The following is a 25,504-nucleotide window of genomic DNA, read 5'->3' as shown; positions in this document are numbered from 1 at the left end:
AATGGAATAGAAATAAAGTGAAACAGTGCAGTAAAAATTAAAGTGGGCCATATTTAAATAAAAATCAACATCATACGGCTATAATAACAAAGTAAGCTTTAGGTGGGACTAAAGACTGAAATCAAGCATTAGGTATAGAGGGGTGCCATCTCCCTCTGCACCCTTGTTGAGCCCTTCACTAGCATATATATTCACTTAGGGTTCTACCCAGACTGGAGATACACGTGAATGCATAAAATAATACTATTGATGTTTTCAGATTTATGGCCGCCCCATAAACTGCATCAAGTCACAGGAAACATGGAGAGAGCCCAGGAGTACAAAACTGGAGTGGCTACAGATTTTGGAAATATGTAAAATCAGCAAATTCTCAGGAGACTGGTTTGCTTATTTGATAGGTGACAGGGACTGAGAGAGCTGAGAACTGTCCTTTATTTTCACTGAATTCAGAGAAGAAGGTATTCTGTTATAGACGGAATGTTTTTGTTCCTCCTGAAAATTCCTACGGTGATGTGCTAACTCCCAGTGTGCCTGGGTTTGGAGACGGGCCTCTAAGAAGGTACTGAAAGTTAGTGAGGTCGTAAGGGGCAGGGCTAGTGTTCTCGTATGAAGAGAGCCCAGGGAGTCACTCTCCCCTCTCTGTGCACACACCAAGGAGAGGCTACGTGGGGACCTGGTGAGAAGGTGGCCGTCTGCAAGCCAGGAAGAGCGCTCTCACCGGCAACCAAACCCTGCCTGCTCTTGGGCTTCCAGCCTCCAGAACTGTGAGAAAAGAAACTTCTGTTGTTTAAGCCACCCAGTCCGTGGTATCTTGTTAGACATGTAAATCAGATTATGAATTTGGAAGAAATCTGAACTATAAGAATTGAGAAACAACGAAGCAGGCTACCAAAAGTCTACAGATTATATAGTAAGATGTGTAGGTTTCTTTCTACAAGTCCCAGTTTTAGCACTTGCTCTAACACCTAGTCAGTGGACACCCCTTTGGCTACGTGTGTTAAAGAGCTCATACCTGCTCTTTTTCAAGCATGTCAGCTTTTCTCAGTATCTTCATTGCATAGATATGGCCTGTATCTTTCTTCTGGACCAGCCGCACCTAGAATGTAAAAATTCATATCACAAATGTCAAACAATCACTACTATTTGTTTAGGAGTGAAAGGTAGGTTCCTTTAAAGAAAGCAGTGTTGTAGTTTGCTGTTGCTGGTGTTTTAGAAATTCTATTAAAATTAAGCTATTTTAATATACATTTCAATATATTACACTACTTTAATACATATTAAGCTATTTTAATATATATTCTGAACTATCTTAAGATACATATGTTCAACAGCAGTGACTTAAAAAAGAAGCACACCTCTCCGAATGCTCCTCTTCCTATAACTTTCAGAGACTCAAAGTCATCTAAGCCAAGTCTGGTCCGCTTGAGCCGTAAGAACTCTGTTTCCTTGCGAGCATGTTGTGATCGGCGTAACTTTTTCTATTAAAAAAGGACAGTTTAAAAGGATGATTTTAAAATCAGATTATTTCAAAGGAAGCCTATGGTATTAAAAGATGAGATACATTATAATAAAGGTAATGTATCTAGATATTATATACTGGTACTATAACTTATTTACCAAAGTTGAATATTTATTAAGCATGGAAAAAATAAAGTCATCTGAAAAAAACATTTAAAAAATTTTAACAATTGATAAATCTTTATTCTTGAGGCAGACTCCATTAAATGTTTCATCTTAACTAGTTCACATATGCTTTCATTTTTATGCTAAATTAATTCAAAAACAAAAATTATACTTTAGGAAATGCTAATAGTATTCTGATATTGATTTTTTACTGTCAAGAACTCTACTTTGCTTCGATTCCCTAATTTCCAAGGTTGCTCTGTCACAACTCCTGAGACTTCTGACACCGAAATAACACAACAGCAGTATTTCCATACAGATTTATTTATGGTAGAATTTATTCTTGGGCAGATTTTTAATAAAGTGCTTGAGACTTGTCACACAACTTCTTGAAAATATGAAATTGCAACAACAACAAAAATTACGCAACGTATCCTTTAAAATATCCGAGTCAAGAATTTCATAATTCATTCTCCAAAGATTACAAAAAATACTATTAATAAGAAACATTATGAAATACCTGAAGGTTACACTTGGAATGGGCATTTATTTAACTGTTCTAAACCTCATTTTTCCCCTCACCAAACAAAATTCTCTTTTTTTGACATAGAATTATGTCAAATTACCTCTCCTAGTAGAGGTCACATAGAATGGGTAACGAACAAAATCAGGGAAAAAATTAAACCCTGGTTCATCTTCAACTGAACCCTATCAAGCTTTCAGTGGTTCAGGTCTGAGGAGAAAATAAGTCAAAATGACTGAAACTGTTTGGAAACATTGCTCCTAAATGCAGTGCAAGATAAAACCACTGAGTAGTCCCTTCCTACCCCTGTGTACATCTGTTTCCAAAAGGGTAAGGTGAACTATTAATTAGAAATATGCAAGCATGGGCTTCCCTGATGGCACAGTGGTTAAGAATCCGCCTTACAATGCAGGGGACGCGGGTTCGAGCCCTGGTTCGGGAAGATCCCACATGCCGCGGAGCAGCTAAGCCCGTGCGCCACAACTACTGAGCCTAAGCTCTAGAGCCCGTGAGGCACAACCACTGAGCCCACGTGCCACAACTACTGGAGCCCGCGCGCCTAGAGCCCGTGCTCCGCAACAAGAGAAGCCATTGCAATGAGAAGCCTGCGCACCACAACAAAGAGTAGCTCCCGCTTGCTGCAACTAGAGAAAGTCCGTGCACAGCAACGAAGACCCAACGCAGCCAAAAATAAATTAATTTATTAACAAAAGAAGAAAGAAATATGCAAGTATGTATCATTAATGCAACGGAATTCTGATACTTCTAACAAAGTTAATCTAAGAGGATAAAATTAGGAAATATGTCTTCCATCTAAATATCTTTAAACAGCTAAGTAAAGTCACATCAATGGTGGGAACAGTGAAGACCTTCTTTGTTTAAAAATGCCTTTTGAATAATAATGTTGAAAAATGAATTATTAGTAAAACAAAAGAACTCAAAAGTAGCTTTTCAACTATGTAGCTAATTAAAAAAAGGCCACATGGTGGCACTATACCACCATCTTTCAAAACAGCAAAGACCTTTTTAAAATTACATAAATGAACAAATATAAGAATTTTGAAAAGGCATTCTGGATTTATGACTTTATGGATTATAAAACAGTGTGTAGTTGGATGTAGTTCAGAAACTTGTCTAATCTGAACGGAAAAGATGACCTCATCACACAGTTTCATAAATTATGCTCAAAATCGACAGACAAGAGAGACAGCCAAAGAAAATAATGCTTATTAGTATTTGATAGGTTGTGTAGTGCAGTAAGTAAATGATGTTTATGTAGTTTTGAGGACAGCTATTAAATGGCAAAAAGGGAGATCACAGTGTATGGAATATATAATCCTACAAAAAAGGGAAATCACCTACAACATTGTTATAGTACTTTAAAAAAAAAAACTATCCATGATATTAGAGTCAGTGTTGTAGTCCAGAGAGAGCTGAAACAAGTTCACATTAAACTACAAAAAAAAAAAAAAAATCGATGAAAAATCATTGATACATCTGCTCACAACCTGTGTAGATTAAGTCACCTTGAAAAACAAATAACATTTTTGTGGTAATCACATTCTTTCCTCTCCAAAGACAACAACAAAAATCTGTGGACAAACTTAATATCTCATGGCTCTCTTGCAGCTTAAACTTGCCCAGTTTGGTTTTCCATTAGAGTAAATAATATTCCATGTTCGATGGGATTTTAAGTGAGATGAAACTAGAAATACGCCATTTTCTTTTTTTTCTCCATTCCTTTTCAAATTGGCATTCTCCAAACTCTCAATCTGTAGGGTGCTCAGTTTTTGTAGAAGACAGTGTACACAGAAGTTTTAAGATAAGAAAGGGGTCAGCTAACAACTTCATCTCAGTATAAATGCTTTTTAAGGCCACGTTATATATGGTTGAGTTTTCACAAATAACTTTCACAAATTATTTCACAAATAACTTTCTATTACAGAATGAATTAAGGATGAATTTATTTTTATAAAACAATTTTACTTTGAAAAGACCCATCCCACACAAAGAGAGTTCAAAAATACTGTACATTAGATTGAGAGACCATGTCTATTTTATAGAATGTGACAGCCTGGGACCTAGTATGGGGCCTAACAAGAAGCATTTGTGGAATTCAAATACCTTTACCAAAAATTTTAGATGTTTTATAAATGGTTATAATGGGCCAATGAGCATTTTTAGGGGTAAAATCACCTCACATTTTCTACAAGTTATTTAAGGAGAAACAAAGAAAACAGCTCTAGATGTACTTAGTACTTCCTGGTGTGAACCAGAGATTATAAGCCAGAAGCTACAAGCTGTACTCAACTCACAGATGCATTTGATTTGGGCCCCCAAGTTCTTTTTAAATCACTCTAATGACTTGCCAATATTTTAAAAAGCGAGTGTTTTCATGAAAGTCCAGATTTCCAGCTTCTATTGAAAAATAGGAACTTGGCCTCACTGGGCCAACGGTACAGCCCCCTTGGGTGGGCAGCAAGCAGCTCTGGGACCGGTCAGTCCCTACCTATCAAGGCGCCAGTCACCAGGTGACAGGTATAATCGGGCTGGTGCTCTTGTTCTTTCAGTAAAGTGAAAAGTGGTATGTCTTTATCAAAAGATAAACTGTGAGGAGGGAATCTTTTAGAACAAGGCAAAAAAAGAATCTATTTCTTTGTGTAAATGAAAAAAAAAAAAGAGTTGAATATGCAAAGTCTGTTAGATCAAAAGAATATAACCTAAGACGTCACTATGAAACAAGCGTGGCCAGCTTTTCTCATTTATGTTTACCTGCTTGGCCCTTGGACATCTGCTTTCATACAGTTCATTATTAAAGTTCAATAGTCTTCAGATATTCATTATTTTGTACAGACCTCTTAACGATCATGTAAATTCTACCTATTTCTTTAAGATTCAAATCAATTGTTACTTCTTCCATGAAACATTTTCTGATCTCCTGAATTAGGGGGAAAAAATCTCCATATTTTCCAAGTTTGCCACATTCTATCATGTGTACATATTTTTACACACACACGTAATCTTTCCTTCCCATCTGTAAACTCTTCAGGGAGAGATCCATTGTCCATTTGTTCATTTATTCACCAAACATTTGTTCATTTATTCACCAAATATTTATTCTCGCCCTCTGACAGCCCTGGAGATGTAAGAAGTTTCTACTCTGGGCAGATGGTATTTTAAGGCTGCCACAGGGACAGGAACAGAGTTCTGTCCCAGTGGACATGATGCCTAAAGTGGGATGGAAGGAGTCTTGAAGAATAATGAGACTCAGGCAGGAGGAAGGAAGAGTTCCAAGCAGCAAAAAAAAAGCACGGGAAAAGGTCCACGGGCAAGAGCGTGGAAATGAAAGTAATCTGACGTTGTTGGTCAGCCTGGCGGTAGAGTGACAAGAGATGAGGCTAGAGAGAGGGAAGCAGAGGCCAAATCATAAAGGGCCTTGTACACCCATGTTAAAGAGTTAGCCTTGGGGCTTCCCTGGTGGCGCAGTGGTTGAGAGTTCGCCTGCCGATGCAGGGGACACGGGTTCGTGCCCCGGTCCGGGAGGATCCCACATGCCACGGAGCAGCTGGGCCCGTGAGCCATGGCCGCTGAGCCTGCGCGTCCGGAGCCTGTGCTCTGCAACGGGAGAGGCCACAACAGTGAGAGGCCCGCGTATGGCAAAAAAAAAGTTAGCTTTATCCCAAGAGTACTTGGGAGCCAGTGAAGGGTATTAAGCAAAAGAGTGACATGGTCAGATCTGGTTTTTGACAGATAACGCTGGTTGAAGTGTGTAGAAAAACTGGGAGTGGGAATGTGGCTGAGAATGGAGGAAGAGAGACCAGTTGGAGGCAGTGATTCTTCAGGTGAAATACATGGTAGTTTAAACCACCGGGTTCATGGCACCAGACTAGTGAACTAGGTGGTTTTAAGAAATACTTAGGAAAAATTTAAGGAAATTTGGCAACCAATCAATTATTCTTGAAGCCCTCTTTTCTTATTCCTCACACTAGATACTATTCACTGAATATATATATGTTCTTGGAATTAAAAAAAAAAAAGCTACCCCCCCCTTTCAAAGATTTCCATCACAGCAGCAAAGTAAGAAGCCCACGTGCAAATAGGAAACGCACATTATCTAAGTTATAAAATCATCTGATATCATTACAAGAAGAAGTCACTGGGGTTGCTTTCATACAGTAGTTTTTCCCCCTTTTATTGAGATATAATTGTCATGTAACATTGTGTAAGTTTAAGATATACAATGTGATGATTTTGTTTTTTTCTTTTTTGGCCATGCCACTCGGCTTGGGCTTGCGGGATTTAAGTTTCCCCTGACCAGGGATCGAACAAGACCCCCTGCAGTGGAAGCGTGGTGTCCTAACCACTGGACCACCAGGGAAGTCCCTACAATGTGATGATTTGATACAGGTAAATACTGTACATTGTGAAATGATGACCACAATAAAGTTAGTTAACACATCCATTACCTCACATAACTATTTTTTTTTTTGTAGTGAGAGCATTTAAGATTTAGCAACTTGCAATTATATGACAGTATTGTTAACTAGAGAGAGGGAAGCAGAGGCCAAATCATAAAGGGCCTTGTACACCCATGTTAAAGAGTTAGCCTTGGGGCTTCCCTGGTGGCGCAGTGGTTGAGAGTCCGCCTGCCGATGCAGGGGACATGGGTTCGTGCCCCGGTCCTTTTTTTTGTAGTGAGAGCATTTAAGATTTAGCAACTTGCAATTATATGACAATATAATTATATGACAGTATCGTTAACTAGAGTCATAGTAATTACAGCTTACATTACCTCTTCATCTGCTAATCCTTCTTCTTCCATAGCCACTTCTAATTTCTTCTGCCTTTTCAAAAAAAATTATTTAAATTTTAATATGTACCTAAGTATTCCCATTTAAGAAATGTACATTTATTTTTTCAAGTTTACACTCAGTTTGCCATGCTAAAAAAATCTTTCAAGTTGAATCAAAATAATCACTAAGAATAGCGACTAATATATATAAATATATATGCACATATAAATATTTCTTTCTCAAAATATAAATACAGTCCAGAATTAGCTGCCTCATACTAGCCAAATGAATAATTTACTTCTAAAGCTGCCTAAATGAATCGTTAGCAAAGGTGACTCATGTTCTGATACAGAAAACTCTGTTATCTAATGTTCAAATCTCCAAAATCATTAACATTTATCAGAGTTTATACTAGATGTATAAAAAGGTAACTACAGTGACTAAAAGTAAAAATTTTTAAGGTGGATATCCCTGTGCTCGAACCTTGGTTTTAACGCTTATTAGCTAAAGGAGCTTGTCTAAGTGCTTCACTTAAACACTAAACTTGATTTTCCTAATTAATCACAGAAAGATGTTCAGTGCAATTAAGTATATTTTATTCTAATTCTTGGAAAATTGGAAAGTCATATACGTACATTAAAAAATAACCCATTAACTACCAGAACATTTGCTTTTCTAGGTATAGCCAAGTTCAGTTCTTCAATATTTTAAAATGCACTCTTAAAGTTACTTAAGCTACGGGTGAGGGGGGTGATAGATGAAATAACTAGTAACCAGAGAGATAGCTGTGGTACACATTTTGCAACTCATTTCCAAGTGACTATTAGTATTTTATTTCTATGGTATTGCTCTTTTTCCTAAAGATAAACCTGGGAGAGCTCGTCCTAATTAGTTTTGGAGCGTCCCAGATAAAGACTAACTTTCAAGGATTTATCCAAATGGGTATAAGGGCTGAGGATTGAAACCATCATACAAATCTTTTGGCATTTGTTGTTTATGACAATATGCCCAAAGATAAGCTCTTTCCTAAACCACTGTTAAGATCCTTTTTATTTCTTATGGAAAATTCATAACAAAAATACCTGAAGCCTGTTCATAAATCAGCACCTAAAAGTATATCTTCCACTGACTTTCTCAATTCTAGTAATAAGCACCTAGGCTGATGCTAATCACACTGATTTTTATCTTTTTTACACATTATTCACCCAAGCCCAACCCTTCCAATGGACTAAGTTCCTAATGCTGGATTCTGTGCCTGCCATCAGGCACCTCCGGGCGCCACAGAGCTGCTTGTTGACTGATTTGAGTTTTCTTCTCTGCAGGAAGAATCCAAAGAGTAAGAGGACCATTAACCCAGGAGGACTATCAATATACGAGCAACTTTATTCTTCTGGCAAATTCCTACTGTTCCCTTTCCTCAATCCTTGCTAAAGCTAATATTTCAGTAAAGTATCCCTCCTTCTAGGGAGACATGCAATAACTTTTATCCATTTCCATACCTAAACGAGAAGATCCATGGACTTCTCTTGTACCTTTCTAAAAAACAGCTTTCCTTCTAAAATGATCTTATGCTTTGTTCTGATTGGTACTTTTTTTGTCTTATGCATTTATCCAGTTAATTAAGCCTTAAAAATTCATCACATGTTTCTTAAAGTATAAGCTTCTAGAAAACAGCTGACTATTTAATTTGACTTCCATGGCACCATCATGCTTTTTTTTTTTTTTTTAAAATAACAGTAGATACTTTTATTCTTATTTTCCTTTGTTTGGGAACAGAGGGCAAAACTGAATTATTTTAAGGTTTCAGCAATAAAAGACAATGAACCTTTAAAATTCTGATGAATAACTTGAGTACTGTCAAAAAAATATAGGTCTTTCCTTCCTTGGTTCTCTTTTACTTTATTCAGTCTCCCTTGATGATCTGCTCACTTCCAGAGACTTCCATTACATTTACAATTAGTATAATTTCTTACATGTTTGGATTTATTTCTAATTTATGGTGTGGTTTCTACTTGTGCCTGCCTTCTGGTATTTCCGTTTTTCTTTTTCCCTTGGCTTCTTCTGAACTTATTTTTCCCCTATTCGTTTTTTTTCCTTCTGTTAGTTTGAAAGTTACAAACTCTATTTTTACTCTTTTAGTGGTTACCCTAGAAATTAAATGTACACTTAATTTGTCAAAGCCTTAAATTAACCAATCTTTACCCCCTTCTGTGTTATATCCCTATCCTTAGAGACACATCGATCTCTAAGAACAATTTAATTCCACTTACTTCCCTCTTGACTGACAGTCTACTGCAGGAAAATATATTTTTTAAATACATATGACATTATCATTATTGTTGATTTTTCTTACACAGTCAATTTTGGCTGACATTTAGCCACATATTTACATTTAGATCTTCTGAATGCGATCACTTTCCTTCTGCCTAAGTTGAATCTTTTGGAATTTCTGCTGATGGCAAACTCTTAGTTCTCTTTCCTCTCTTCCTTTGGGAACTTTGATCAAAGATACGTTTGCTCTCCTCACTATTCTCCACGTTTCTTAGCTCTCTTTTATATTTCCTTACTCTAAGTTGACTTCCGAATAGTTACTTACGTTTCATTTTCTAGTTCTAATTCTCTCCCCAGTCACGTCTAATCTGTAGTTGGACCTGCCCAAAATTATGTTCAAAACCAGATTCTTCCCCTCGAGTTCTGTTTCACTAAGTTGTACCACCTTTCCAGTTGCCCAGGTGTGAAATTTCAGAGCCAGCGTGGACTACTTTCTCTCACGTTCCATATCTGGGTAGTTGCCGTGTTTTTTCTGTCTTTCTCACTCAGTTCTTCCCTGTCGTTGTTGTCATAATCCTAAAGCAAGCCTCCTTTCCACTGGCCTGGACTACAGCGCTAGCCTTTCCGGTTTCTAATCCCTCCTCCCACAAGCCACTCTGTACATCACAACTAAAGTAATCTTCCAGAGAAACACCTGTGATCATTTAAATCTTCTGTTCAAAAGTTTTCAAGGCTGTTTACTACCATGAAAATAGCTCTGTTACAAAGCATCCAAGGCTCTCAGGAAACGGTAAGAACCCAGCTTGAGTTAAACTGGACAGTGCCTGACCTGGCAGTAAAGGTGCTTTCTTGTGTCTCTGATAGCCCTCCTCCTGCTCTTTAACCTCTTTCTTCTCCCTTTTATGTATATATAAATAATAGTCTTCCTTAGGAGCTCTGTTTAAATGCCACCACCATTTATGAAGCCTTCCCAGTTGCCTTAGTCAAAAACAACCTCCCCCTTCTTTGCCCTTCTCAAAGGGCATACTTTTCACCCTTTCATGTAATATTCATGTGCATTATCTCCCTTACTATAAGTTTCCTGAAGGCAAAATAACGTCATTCATTCTTTTTATAATTCTCCCATTTCCACGGATATACACACAACACTACAAATGTTTCTGGATTAAAGGCAGTCATTAAGTAGCCCTCTAAAAGAAAGTATAAAAAAAAGAAAGTATAAAGATATACCATAATTTCATGGTTAGAAACGTTTTGTTTAAAACATCAATTGACATGTGATATAAGTATATGGGTGCCCAGGACAGGACACTATTCTGTGAAAATAAAACAAGGAACCAGGTATACTGTCAGCAGACAGGGACCCACAATATTTATATTATTCATGGACAACATGCTTACATCCCACTTGCAGTATAACAGCTTATTTAACTACACAGAAAATTTTGACCAGCCTTTACTATACCTGGTTTCTCTCTCTTCATGCTGTAAAATTAGGTTGCTGTAAAAATTCTCCAGCGTGAGCTTGGCCACAGTCACTCTTTCCCGGGTATGGTTGCTCATAGGAAAGGTGGTTGTGGTCCCTGCCGTCATTGCCATAGTAACAGAAACTAGAACAACACAGAGACACAAATTACTCAATAGAAAGAAAACTTTCTATCCCTTTTAACAAACTCTAGAAATGGTTTAATTTCTACTAGGCAACAACATTTTACCCTAACAGTTAAGACATTCAAATGAAACTCAAATGCCTGTAGGAACCAGGCAGGAAACAAAAATGTATGAATCAAGCCAGGTGACAGCATGGAAGTTTTATGGCTTTTCCTGAACAATGTTTGTCTACTTAAAGCCAACTTTTAAAAACCACTGAGCCAGCCAAACAAAGTGCTGGTTTAAAGAAGATAATGTGGGGACTTCCCTGGCAGTCCAGTGGTTAAGACTCCGCACTTCCACTGTAGGGGGCACGGGTTCGATCCCTGGTCGGGGAACTAAGATCCCACATGCCACGCGGTGTGGCCAAAAAATGAAAAAAAGAAGATAATGTGGACAATTAGACAAAATAAGGAATGTAAGACTGAACTCTGGTGGCTGCTATAGGTGGGCACTGACCCTAAGAGACTTGCCTACCATAGTCCACATCTAGACCAAAAAAAAAAAAAAAAAAAACCCCACAAAACACAAACAAACAAAAAACCTAGAATGGTTCCATACATTAAAGAAGTTTTTGCTTATCTGGATGGGAATCATAACAGACTATCCTAGAGGAGATCTAGATTGCCAGGGTGACCACCCAACGTTGCCTTCTTAGCTGAAAAGTATTCTTCCAAATTTGCCACCTATTCCCCAACACCTACCTCTCCTTAACTACATAAAGACACAGAGTCCTGGATATCGGCCTCAACTGGGCTATACTCCAGGGATAATGGAATGAACCAAAGACCTTCCTTGTTCTTCATGTGAAACAAGTCAAATACAGGTTGAAAGTAAACCATTTAACTCTGGCAAACTCCCAGTTCCACTGTTGTCTTAGTGGGTTTATACCTCAATTTACTGCTTGGGCCTCATTATGTCTAAAATGGTATCTATTATTTCAACATCATAAACTTGTTCCTCTGCTGACACTATAAATCTTTTTATAACAAGAAGCTGATGGATGACACTACTTGTTTAAATTGTTCATGGCATGTACAGCAAGTCAAATTAGCTTAGCAAGATAAACAAAGACAACTCACAAACGCGGAGTGCTGGTGTCTAACAGAAACTTGATAAGACTTTATTCATTAATTTCCCCCTTTTCTTGCCTGAGGATTTAAGGCAGTGGCACTCCTAGGCATGACTGCATTTCTTCCTCACAGCAGCCTGGTAAAGAAAGGAAGTGAAGCTTGGACAAGTCACACAGCTGGTGAGCTGCAGAGTCCAACCCCACCCAAGTGCTATCTCCAACTTGCCTTTCTGGCCTTACCTGCTGTCCTTCCTCACCACTCACTCTTCTCCCAACATACTTGGCCCTTTCATGCCTCCAAGCCCTCACATGACCTATTCCTGAACCAGTTACGTCCTACACGCTATTTGCAGGCATCCTGCTGATCCTTTACAGCCCAGTTTGTCTGAAGCCTTATTGCGGTGACTTCTCTAAGGTTCCCTGCCAGAAGAGACATCGATGGACCAGAAGGGGCCAAATGGCATTCTTTCAAGTGTGCTCTCTACCATTTGTAACAAATACTCCCAGGACTGGTGCTGGTCACTTCACCTGCCTATCCCCCTAAACTAGGAACACCTCTGGGCAAGAACTTTTTCTGCATCATTTTTGAGCGTTCACCTTGACAGCACCGTATTGGACACACAGTAGGCATTAATGAGTGAAGGAGTCCACCTATCAAATGGCGGGGGGAGGGGGCGGTGTGGGAGAAGAGTTGAAAAAATGAGCAAAAACTGCCTATAAAGGTGGGCAACTGTGGAAAACGAAACTTACTGAACCTTGGAGTCAGATATTTAGAGATCTAATCCAGGTCCTGCTGCTAACTGATCACATGGTCTTATTCAAATCACCAGAACGCTCTGAACTCACGTCACTTTCCGGGCCAGACAGGAATGACGGTGCTTGCTCTGCCTTGTTCACAGGCCTGCTCTAAGGCCATCTGAGAGAATATAACATAGACATTATACAAATGTAAGACATTAGTTTAGGCATCTAGTTTAATCTTTTAATGTGTTTTAATAATAGTGAGCATTATTTTTTAAACAGTAATAAAAATAAGCTCAAGAATTATTCTGGCCAAGTGATTTTCAAGCACTAAGCTTGGAATGCTACCTAAGGCAATGCTGCCATACCATCTTCGGAAATCTCAACTGGGTTCGTGTTTTACGTTTCAGGATCAGATGCAGAAAAGTCAAAGAAAGGAAAAGAGGGAATGGGACTGTATATAGCAAACATCCCAAATCATGTTTGCTAATTGGTATTTGCGGATTTGGTGAGGAGGGGGGAGCTGGGAGGATGGACTAGAAGTGGAGGAATTCAAATAAATTTAGGAAATCCAGATTATACAAAGTTTCTTACTGCGAGACTTCCCGGCATCGTTAATATGTTAATACGTATCCTGAATCCTCAAAAGAAGGTTAGGTATACATTTGCAATAGTATTCTAGGGAGCCTCTTTAGGCATATAAAATTTAAATTTATAGATAGTTATCTTTAAACACTGGTAAAAAAGTGCCTGCTACTCTTTTTCAATATCTGGGGGAGGGGGACTTAGAAACTCCAACAAAGAGTAATTAATACCTAGAAATTTTAGAGTGCTTTCTGATTTGTCCAGAGTATCTATAGCTGATAGAGAATTTTTAGATTGGTTTGCCAATTTGCAGGAGGAAAAAAGGTCAAGACCCAACTATAGTTGTCTATAGTTTCCTTTCAAAAAGTGAATGGTGAAAAGAATAACAAACAAAACCAAGCCCCTTGGAAAAGAGCACAAAGAAATAACACATCAGTAATATTTGTAGAAGTTGGAAAGAAAGATGTATGATGAACTCAGGGTGTGGCCTTGGAAGGCAGCTGACACGCTACTCTGCTCTGTCTGGCAAGAAGCAAGGTCTGGCCTTCAGCTGCCAGCGTCCCAGGACAAGGGAATTCTAGAAGCTCCTTTATCCTCGCAAAGTTCACAAGAGACTGATACACAAGACATAATGGCAATCTGCTGATTCACACAATAAGAAACTGAGGAACACGAAACAGATACTTGTATCTCTGGGCAAATGTGCTCCGTCCTTGTAGACAAGCCAGATGTACAGACTGAAGAAGACTGCTTGGTAAGCATGGCATCAAAACAGAGAACTGTTATGCAATTTAACTGCTTAATGGCATAAGGATAAGGTGGAATCTTAAAAAAAAAAAAAAAAAAAGATCGACTGCTATCCTGCCCAGGACACCTCTGCCCACTTAAAAGTGGCTAGAGGAGATGGCCAATATTAAGCCCTGCTACTGACTGGGCTTTCCCAGATGATGCAAAACTTGGGGGGGGGGCGGGTGCGGTGGCTAGCAGTGGGCAGAAATACTACTGAGAAAAACTTTGGGGGAAATTTTTGTGAAACATAAAAAAAAAGTTAGGAAATTGAAAACAATTCCAAACTACAGAAATTGTTTGCCTTAACAGTACAGAAATAAATATGAAATTGTTTTAGATAAAGATTTTTGAACCTGAGGTCTTTATAAAAGAGGGGTAAAGAGAAGATCAGGTTTCTCCCATATAAAGACGTAATGAGTTTATAACTCCAAGATTCAGAAGTGGATATCGAGTAATGAAAAACAACTTCCAAACACTATATAATTTAACCATCATCGTTATGGTCTTTCCATTCTAGTTATACATACACGCAAGTGTGCAAGCCTTGTTTAAAAACCAAATCAGAGCAAAACCTATGTCTATTCATCTTTGTAACCAAAGTATTACAGCACCTGGCAAAGTGCTGAGCACACAGTCGGCATTCTGTAAATGACGGTGAGTAACTGAACTCAAATTTAATGGATATTAAATTATATATGTCCCATATCTAATAATTTCCTTTGGATTAAAAACTACAGAATCACTTACTGTTATGTTAACCTTCATAGAGACAAATCCTACTTGAGAGATACAACTACAGAAAAAGCCAAAAATCCCACCCTTAGTCTTGACTGAATAACATCTTTTAGAGATTAGCTTAAAAAAACAAGAAAAAACTATTACTCTCTAACCAGACACAAATAGGCTTTATAAAATTCAAATTGAACATAACTAAGAACAGAAGTGACGAAATTATTAAAAAGAATGATTTGGATGACTGGCACTTATTATACTGCAGATTTATTCCTCTAATGGATTTCACACTGTTCTTTGTCTTTTACTAAAGCCCTTTCTTTAGCCAGAAAAAGAACAGGATACAATTTGCAAGTCTAGAATTCCTGGACTGATAAAAACAACACTAGGTGCCCCTGGATTTCCTGTTCATGTGTTTTCTCCAGACTCCCCTATTCATTAATGGAGACTCTACCAATCGTTGAGTCCAGCATTCTTTCGTGTTTATCAAGCCTGGGGAAAGGAGATAACAAATCTGGCACTCAGGCCATCTATAAATACATGTAGTGTCTCTGAGCATTTGCCATCACACTTCTAAAATAGGAAAACAGAGCTGCTTTACCTGACTGGTAAAACACTATTTCACCGATGATTTCACCTTAGTTTCCTCATACTGTATTTCAGAGTATCATTAATGCCTTAGAGTATAAAAATTTTCCTAGATTCATCATTAGTTGCCACCATAGTGGCAACTAGGCTGCAACAGGTCCTCAGGTTGGACACTGTGTCCGCTGGGTCCCTAATGGTAACAGAGCAGCCACAGCTTCTTTCCTCTATGAGGTACAATCTGAAGAGCAAGAAATTCACAGTCAGGTGAGAGAGAGTTCAAGTCCCAGCACTAACTTGTACTAGTTGTATTATTTCCAACCAACATTTATTGCAGATATACACTACCTTCCAGCACTGCACAAAGTACTAAGACTGATAAAATACAGTCCTTGCCCTTAGGGAGTTCACAATCCTACAGGGACACAAGGGAAACTCTAGGAAAAGAGTAGTCAGAGGTTTAAGAGAGGAGGAGACGCCTGAATTGAATTTTGTTGGTGGGTTGGGAAGGATAAGAGTTCACAAGTCAGATGGCCAGGGCAGAAGAGGAAGAGGTGAAAGGGCAAGAAATCAACGGACACACTTGAGTGTAGAGAAGGGCTTGAGTATACATTTGGTGAAACAGCCAAAGATGAATGAAGGTGGAAAGTCAGTTAGGAATCATGATAAAATACCTTTTATGCCATGTTAAAAAATTATCCTGAGTATAAATGGGAGTCATTTAAGGCTTTTAATTAAGTGAAGAACTAACAGCCAATAAAGAACATTCATTGAGTGCGTACCCCAGTACAAGAACTTATCTAAAAATGTTACATGTTTTAATACTTTTAATCCGCCTAACCACCCCTAAAATTCTATCTGATTGGCACTTCGGATAGATTACGCCAGCACAGGGAAGATGGCAAGAAGGCTGGGAGGAGACTAGACTGGAGGAGTGTAAGTCAGGTGAGAGGACTCTGTAGTAAACACTCAGGGGTTACAAACTGGTGGTCTGCAGCCATATTTCGTGTGACTTGCACTAAGATTCAGAAATTAGAAGATTTCACGTAAAAATCCAGATTTCCGGTTCCTCTCCAAAAATCAAGTCTGTCAAATTTGAACCCATATTCCTGCCTGCACATAGGCAGCAAAGACAGAAGCAGCAGGCCCCTTGCAAGCCCGCCTCCTGCCAGAGTCCACCAACCTCCGTCCCTCAGGCCCAGCCTCCTTCGCTCCTTGCGTTACCTGCCTGCTTCCGTAAGCATGTGAGATTCCAATCCTGGTTTAGTGCAGAATAATAAGGGCCCAATTTCACATAGTAGCAGAAGAGATTAAAAGAAGGGCTCAGATACTCAACTGAAAACACTGAAATCTATCATTCAATTTCAGATCTGGATGACTGGGTAAATGTTGATATCATTAGTAAGAATAGGAAGTATAAGAAGAGCTAACGGTGGGGAAAGAACATAAGTTCAAGGCTGATCCTGAGTTATCTCACCAGACACAGGATCCATGTCCCTAAAATGGACATAAACCACGCCAGCCTTAGAGAGTTGATGTGATGCTCCAATGATGGCAGAGCCCAGTGATGAAGGCCCAGATTGCTAGGTCTGAAGTTTGGCTCAGACACTCACTGGCTGTGTCAGTTTAGGCAAACTACTTAAACGTTCTGTGCTTCAGTTTCCTGTTGACTAAAATAAAGAGAATGATGGCCAACTTGTGTACATGCTTATTATGTTAATGCAAGACTTACAAGAATTATGGAAGTTAATATTTATAAAGGACTTAGAACGGTGCCTAGCACAGAGAAATGTCATGTGTTTGATAAATCAATATATAAATGAGAAAATATTTTCAACACATCTGGCTCATATTAAATGCACAAAAATGATGAATTTTCTTCCCTTCCTTACCCAATCCTCCTGCACATTCTTCCTTCCTTGAGCTGCTATCCTAGTAAGTTAGTTTGTAAATTTATTCTCTAGTGGATATTCTCTATCTTTTCTAGTCTTAAAACTTACTTGATTTGAAAATTTAGAGTGCTTTTAGTGGAGAAAGAAATGTACCAAAAAGTACTTATCAGTTTTCTAAATAGAAAGACTTGAAGTACAAAAAAACAAAAAACAACAACAAAAGCTTTCAGTAGAAGTCTTACTAGAAGTTAGTAGTGATTTGGGGCTATGACTAGGACAGCAGAAGGTGCTCCAGAGAAAAACTAATCACTCCTCTTACAAGATGGAGTAATTCTCCTGAGACAACAGACATCCACTCTACTTATAATCTATTTACTGTGTTTAGTGCCAAGAGCTTTTGTTTTTGTTTTTCATTAGTTAATGTGACTCTCTCCATTTGCTGTGTGTCCTGTTCACTAGTCCAGAGGAGCGATTATACAGACGGTTGTCCTTGCCTTCTATGTGTCATAAGCCTGGTGGTGATGGCACAGTGGTGCTGAAATCAACATTATCATTTTTATTTTCAAACCTGTTTTACAAAGAGGCATTTTTCCCTGCTGACCAAAATACAGTTCAAAGGTTGAGCTCCCAAAAGCTTAGCTACAGTAATACTGCTAATAGTAGACTATTTAAGTATGTTAATACGAATAATTACTAAAAATCCCTCTGCACATTGTTTTTTTTTAACTTGAGAAGGGAAAGTGTTTATGAAATGTAAACAATTAAGCTAAATTAAACTGAATTAAATTTGCCAAACAAAGTAGTAGTAATTTTATCTAAAAACTGGCCTGTTTACAGATCTTAATGTTTAGGTAAGGTAGTACCCCATTTTTCTCAAAAATATTCAGAAAGAAGCCATCTATTCTTAAATATATTTACAAAATTAAATTTTCTATCGCTCTAGCTGTCTAGTAATGCATTAGATCTTGCCTGCAGAAGATGCTCAGCTCAATCTACCAAGTCATAGTGAACTTAAAAAAATAAACTGGGGCTTCCCTGGTGGCGCAGTGGCTGAGAATCTGCCTGCCAATGCAGGGGACATGGGTTCGAGCCCTGGTCCAGGAAGATCCCACATGCCGCGGAGCAAGTAAGCCCGTGCACCACAACTACTGAGCCTGCGCTCTAGAGCCCAGGAGCCACAGCTACTGAAGCCCGTGTGCCTAGAGCCCGTGCTCCGCAACAAGAGAAGCCACCGCAATGAGAAGCCCGTGCAGTGCAACGAAGAGTAGCCCCCACTCGCCGCAACTAGAGAAAGATCGTGCACAGCAACGAAGACCCAACACAGCCCAAAATAAATAAATAAATAAATTTATTTATTTAAAAAAAATTTTTAATAAATAAATAAAAACTAAACTACCTCAGCTGAGATGCCGAACAACTTAGATGCTGATAATTTAGCACCAGAATGGCAAAACAAACAAACAAAACTTTTAGATAATAGAGGCATCCCTAAAAGAATTTTAGATCAAGTTCTATTAATTGGTACCCTCATAAACACACACAGGAACATACTTGCCTTCTTTAGACTAAAAGAGGGAAAAAAAATCACAATTTGCAAGGCAAGAAGTGGGGGGCATGGGGGGAAGGGGGGAGGGGGAGAGTAAGGGAGGACCAGAGTGAGGACTTCAAAGCTATTTGTAATGGAGAATTATGCAGAAGCAAAACAACAAAAATAACATGGGAAGAAAACAAGGATTAATAGATTATAACTATAAAAATATATCCTTATTTATTAGTATTTTATTTACATATAGAATTCATATAGGTAGAAATTATAGAATTTACAAACATGAAGTTAGTAGCCTAGAGAAGTTCTTGGAGAGCGAGAGAGCGTGAGAGGGAGTGAGGGGTTACGAGTGATCTGGAGCCTTCTGGGCTCCCAGACTTAAGCTGTGGCTCTCAGTTGGGAGGTGGAGGAGTAAGATGAACAAAGACATTGAATGCGCCAAGAGAACTACCCCTCCCTGCGCCTTGTCAGATGGTCATGCTCCCATCTACTTCCAATACCCAACAACATGAGTTTTCTGTTTTTCGCCTCTGTTATAAAGAATATGGGTCACTGAAAGTAAGACAATGATTTTCTAAATAAAGTGTTCAATTTGAAGGTTAAAATTTATGCTTTAAAAGGTTAGTTTTAAAGACAGACATTTAGAACTGGAAAAATAATCCTGTTCACAGAAGTAGCAACGAGGAGGAGACGGAGAACAACATTCATAAAATCCCTGGAATAACCTCGATCCAAAACAAAACAAAACAAAACAAACAAACAAAAAAAACTGGTGGCCTTTTAATGAAGAAATCTCATCATAGATCGTGGAAGGAAGGGAAGAATTATTCAATTAATGTGTTGGGACAACTGGTTATCTATTTGGGAAAAAAAGCAAGTCAGATGTTCATGTCACTCCAAAGATCAAAATAAATTTCAAGTGGTTCAAAAGGGTGAACATAAAAACTAAAGGAAAAAACAGAAAGGAAGGAAAAAGAAAGGGAAGGGAAAGAAAAGGATGGAAAAGAAAGGCAAATAAAAGTAAAAGGAAAAATTAAACTTCAAGAAAATAAGATGAATAACTGATCTTTTAAAGGAAAAGAACTGTCTTAAAAGGAAATCATCACAATGAAAATACTGCTAGGAATCATTACAGAAAAATTTGGAATATACATATATGTATGTCAAACAAGATTAAAGGATAGTATTTTAAGCGAAATTGCAAAGTAACAGTATATATTAAACGCTTATGTTAAAAATACCTTATACCCATGTTAAAATAACAAAGTATATTTCTTAAAACATAAAGTTTGTAACAGCTTTTATAACATTCAAGTTGTAAAGAGACAATAAAAACCTTACTAGTAAGTGGCTAATACTGATTGACAAATATATATAAGTAAAAGTAGCTAACAAACATGTGAAAAATATTCAATTTTACCAATAAATCACAGACATGGAAACTTTAAAATAATGCAATATATTCTCTACCTGAAAGTAGCCACAATTTTGGGGAAAACCTTCTTGGTGGGGTCCAGTCTATCATCAGACATCTTTCTACACATCATCTGTGTTCAAGTATATGTTTTTCTAGCTTTATTGAGATATAATTTATATATAAGATTGTGTAACTTTGAGATGTACAATGTAATGATTTCATATGTGTATATATTCAGAAGCAATTATCATAATAAGGTTAGTTAACACATCCATCACCTCATATAGTTACAATTTTTTGTGTCTAGTGAGAACTTTTAAAATCCACTCTCCTAGCAACTTTCAAATATACAATACTTACAAATACTTTCAACTTTCAAGTAACAGTATAATATTGTTAACTATAGCCACCATGTTGTACATTATATCTCCAGAACTTATTCATCTTAAAACTGGAAGTTTGTAAGTGAAGTCAGACAGAGAAAGAGAAATATCATATGATATCGCTTATATGCAGAATCTTAATGTGGAATCTTAAAAAAATGATATAAATGAACTTACAAAACAGAAACAGACTCACAGACTTAGAGAAGTACTTATGGTTACCGGGGGGGGGGGTAAGGGGGAGGGGGAGGGATAGATTGGGAGTTTGGGATTGACATGTACACACTGCTATAATTAAAATAAAATGCCTTTCCATGAAGAAAAAACAAAACAAAACTGGAAGTTTGTACACTTTGACCACCTTCACCTACTCCCCCTCTCCACCCCATCCTCACCTCTGGCACACTGCAACCACCAAGCTGCTCTCTGTTTCTATGAGTTTCATTTTTTTATATTCCACATCTAAGTGAGATCATACAGTATTTGTCTTTCTCTGTTTGACTTATTTCACTTAGCATAATGCCCCCAAGGTCCATGCGTGTTGTCACAAATGGCTAGATTTCCATTTTCATGGTTGAATAATATTCCAGTGAGGAGTGTGTGTGTGCGTGCGTGTGTGTGTGTGTACCATTTTCTTTATCCATTCATCCGTTAATGGGCAGTTAGATTGTTTCCATGTCTTGGCTATTGTAACATGAGGGTGCAGCAGTGTCTCTGAAAGTAACTTTATTTCCTTTGGATAGATATCAGAAGTAGAATTGCCAGACAATATGGTAGTTGTATTTTTAATTTTTTAAAGAACCTCCATACTGTTTTCCATAGTGGCTGTACCAATTTACATTCCCACCAGTAGTGTACAAGAGTTCCCATTTGTCCACATCCTCAATAACACTTATCTCTTGTCTTTTTGATAATACCCTTTATAACCAGTATAGAGTGATATCTCATTTTGATTTGCATTTCTCTGATGATTTGTGATGTTGAGCACCTTTTCATGTAACTGTTGGCCATCTGAATATCTTCTTTGGAAAAATGTTTTTTCAGATCTTTTGCCCATTTTTTTTATTGGATTGTTAAATTTGCTACTGAGTTGTATGAGTCCCTTGTGTATTTTGGATATTAATTTGGGAGATTTTTGATTACTGATTCAATCTCCTTGCTCATTACTGGTTTGTTCAGATTTTCTGTTTCTTCAGGATTCATTCTTGGTAGGTTGTATGTTTCTAGGAATTGATTTCTTCTAGGTTGCCTAATTTGTTGGCATGTAATTGTTCATAGTAGTCTCTTATGATCCTTTGTATTTCTGTGGTATCAGGGTAATATCTCCTCTTTCATTTATAATTTTATTTATTTGGGTCCTCTTTTTTTCTCGGTTAGTCTAGCTAAAGGTTTCTCAATTTTGTTTTTTCAAAGAATCAATTCTTAGTTTTATTCATCTTTTCTATTGTTTTCCTATTCTCTATTTCACTCATTTCTGCTTTGATCTTTATTATTTGCTTCCTTCTACTAACTTTGGGCTTAGCTTGTTCTTTTTCTAGTTCCTTGAGGTGTAAAGTTACGTTGCTTATTTGAGAGCTTTCCTTTTTCTTAATGTATGCTTTACATTTATCACTATAAACTTCCCTCTTAGAAGCTTTTGCTACATCCTACAAGTTTTGGTTTGCTGTGTTTTCATTTTCAATTGTTTCACATTTTTAAAATTTCTCTTTTGATTTCTTCTTTGATTCATTAGTTGTTCATGGCTGTGTTATTTAATTTCATGTATTTGTAAATTTTCCAGCTTTCCTCCTGTTATTATTTCTAGTTTCATACTGTTGTGGTCAGAAAAGATACTTGATGTAATCTTTATCTTCTTGAATTTGTTGAGACTTGTCTTGTAGCCTAACACATGATCTCTCCTAGAAAATGTTCCATGTTCACTTAAGAAAAATATATGCATTCTGCCGCAATGGGATGGAATGTTCTGATTTTGCCTGTTAGATCTATTTGGTCTAATTCAAATCTGCTGTTTCCTTATTGATTCTCTGTCTGAATGATCTATCCATTATTGAGGGGGGTATTCAAGTTCTCAATTATTATTGTATGGCTGTCTATTTCCCCTTTTCATTGTTAGTATTTGCTTTATATATTTTGGTGCTCTGATGTTGGATGCACAATTATTTACAGTTGTTCTATCTTCTTGATGAATTGACCCCTTTATCATTATATAATGACCTTCTTGTCTCTCTTGACCATTTTAAGCTTAAAGTCTATTTTGTCTGATATAACTATAGCTCCCCCTGCTTTCTTTTCGTTACCATTTGCTTGAAATAACTTTTTCCATCCCTTCACTCTCAGTCTATGTGTGTTCTTAAAGTGAGTGCCTTGTAGGCAGCACATTATTGGATCTTCTTTTTTTATCCATTCAGCCTTTCTATGCCTTCTGATTAAGAATTTAATCCAGTTATACTTAAAGTAATTATTGATACGTTAAGACTTACTATTGCCTTTTTGTTTTCTGACCGTTTTGTAGATCCTTTGTTCTTTGCTTCCTTGTTTTGTGAATGATGACTTTTCGTGGCAGTATGCTTTGACTCCTTTAGTCTTTCGTGAACCTACCACAGAAAGTTTTTCCTTTGTGGTTACCATAAGGCTTACATAAAACATCTTATTTTGAGCTGATAACAACTTAACTTCAATGGCATATAGAAACTTTATACATTTAATCCTCTGCCCCTCACATTTTAGGTTATTGCTGTTACAATTTACATCTTTTCAATAGTGTGTATCCAAGAACAAACTATTGTAGTTATGGCTATATTTAATACGTCTGTTTTTTAACTTTTAAACTAAGTTTTAAACTTTTAAACTATGGTCACAATTTCAAAGAACCAGATTTTGACCATATATTTACCATTACCAGTAAGTTTTACACATTCAGATGTTTTTATTTAACATTTAATTAACATCTTTCAATTTCTGCTTGAAAAACACCCTTTAGCATTTCTTGTAAGTTAGGTCTAGGGGTGATGAAATCCCTCACCTTTTGTTTGTTCAGGAAATCTTTTTCTTTCCTTCATTTGTGAAAAACAGCTTTACTGGGTATAGTATTCTTGGCTGACAACTTTTTTCTTTCAATATTTTGAAAATCATCCTTCTACTCTATCCTGAACTGCAAAGTTTCTATTAAGAAATCGACTTACAATCCTCTGAGGGCTCCCTTGTATGCAGGCTAACACAGATGCTAGCTGAGGCCACTGCCCATATTCTGCGGTATGTGGCGGTGCTGCTGGCTGGGCTCTGTGGTTGGGTGAGACTGCTGACTGGACTCTACATCCAAGCAGAGCTGCTGGGAGGGCCCCCTCACACGGTGGGACTGCTGGCTGTACCCGTGGTCAGATGGGGCCCCCAGCTGGATTCCACAACCACCTCTGGCGGGGTGAGGTGGCAGGCTGTGTCCCCTGGCAACACGGTGCTGCAGGTTGGACTCCATGAATGGGAAGGGCTGTGGCCTGGGCTCTGTGGTTGCTCCTGGTTGGGTGGGGTCTCAGGTTGTGCCTCCTAACCAGATGGTGCTCCTGGCTGGACTCCATGTTAAGGGGGGCGGGGGCAGGCTGGGCTTCGCAATTGGGCAGGTTATTGGCTGTGCCCTACTGTTGGACAAGGTCACCGGCCAGGTTCACTGGTTGGGAGAGGCTGTATCCTGCAGCTGGATGAGCTACAGACTGTGCTTTTCAGATGGTCAGGGTCACTATCCGGGCTCCCTTAACAGGTGGGGCTGCAGGCTATGCTCTGAAACTGGGCAGGGTCAGTAGTTGGACTCCCTGCCTAGGCAATGCCACAGGTTGTGTTCAACAGTTGGGCAGGGCCCTAGGCTGGGCTCTGCTGCAGACCAGAGCAGTAGGGTGGCTCCACAGCTGTCACCATGGTTTCCTGGTCAGACAGGACTAGAGGCTATGCTCAGCAGTTAGGCAGGACTGTGAACGTGCTTCTCTGACTGGGTAGGACTGTGGAATAGGCTCCACGCCCAGTTTGCTCATTGGCTGGAGACCTAAATCAGGCCGAGTTGCTAACTGAGCTCCCTGGCCAGACAGGGCCACCAAACTGCCTCTGCAGATGGACAGAGCCACTGACTGGGATCTCTGCTCAGGCATCACTGTAAGCAGGAATGTGGCCCACCAAGATCTGAGCACTGGTTGCTGTGAACCCCACCTACCTTCTCTGTCTCTAGTGTCTCCCAGTGGTTGAGTCCTACAGATTTCCCCAGTGATTCCTGTGAGGTGAAACCCAAGTGGGCTTCCCAGGAAGTGTCCCGCATCACTGGGGGAGCTGGATGTCCAGCTTGGGCTCTTTTTCTCACTGGAAAAACCACAGTCTCAGGGGGACCCTCTTGGTGTGGCACTGTGCTGGCCCGGGGGAGCAGCAATGCGTTCAGAGGGTGGCTGCTCCTTTCCCCCTTTTAATGTGGTTGTTCTCAGTCTCTGCAGTCCCGAGGGGTACGTCAACCTCACCCCTGGGTTCTGGGATTTTTACAATGGTGTCTGGTCCATAGATAATCAATAACTGGTCCTCTTGTGAGGGGGACTGAAGTTGGCAATGACTTATGTCACCATCTTGATGATAACATTCCCTCTGCTTATGTTAACTGGTAGGGATTAATCCTTTCTGGCAGGGAATGTGGCAATTTATACCAAGAACCTTAAAGTTGTTTCTTTATCTTTTGACATAAATAATTTCACCTTCAGGAATCTATGCTAAGAAAAGAATCAAAATTGCAGCAAAGATTCGAAGTTTTTTTTTTTTAATCAAAGCATTATTTAAAACAGCAAATAAAACAAATGTTTAAAAGTAAGTGAAATGACTGATGGAATGGTGATAGCATGAAATATCATAGAAATAATACTGAAGAAAACTTTCCCAAAA

The 25,504-nt window shown here is 38.5% G+C and overlaps 1 protein-coding gene across 5 annotated transcripts in view; it reads right to left on the bottom strand.

The window, feature by feature from the left end:
- The window catches only part of STK38L (serine/threonine kinase 38 like), an 80,932-nt gene that overhangs the window by 16,680 nt on the left and 38,748 nt on the right, over positions 1–25,504 (bottom strand). For 2 of the 5 annotated variants that reach the window (XM_081248538.1, XM_081248539.1), the window contains 4 exons: positions 10,676–10,820; positions 6,939–6,990; positions 1,356–1,478; positions 1,013–1,096 (listed from right to left, as the gene is read on the bottom strand). In XM_081248538.1, the coding sequence (XP_081104664.1) occupies positions 1,013–1,096; positions 1,356–1,478; positions 6,939–6,990; positions 10,676–10,809 (393 nt within the window). In that variant the 5' untranslated portion in view covers positions 10,810–10,820. The other 3 variants (XM_081248540.1, XM_081248542.1, XM_081248541.1) reach the window with 3 other exon arrangements.

This window comes from Mesoplodon bidens (genome assembly GCF_964165515.1).
Source record: "Mesoplodon bidens genome assembly, chromosome: 11".
In the NCBI taxonomy this organism is placed as follows: Eukaryota; Metazoa; Chordata; class Mammalia; order Artiodactyla; family Ziphiidae; genus Mesoplodon; species Mesoplodon bidens.
This window is presented reverse-complemented; position numbering and strand designations above follow the sequence as displayed.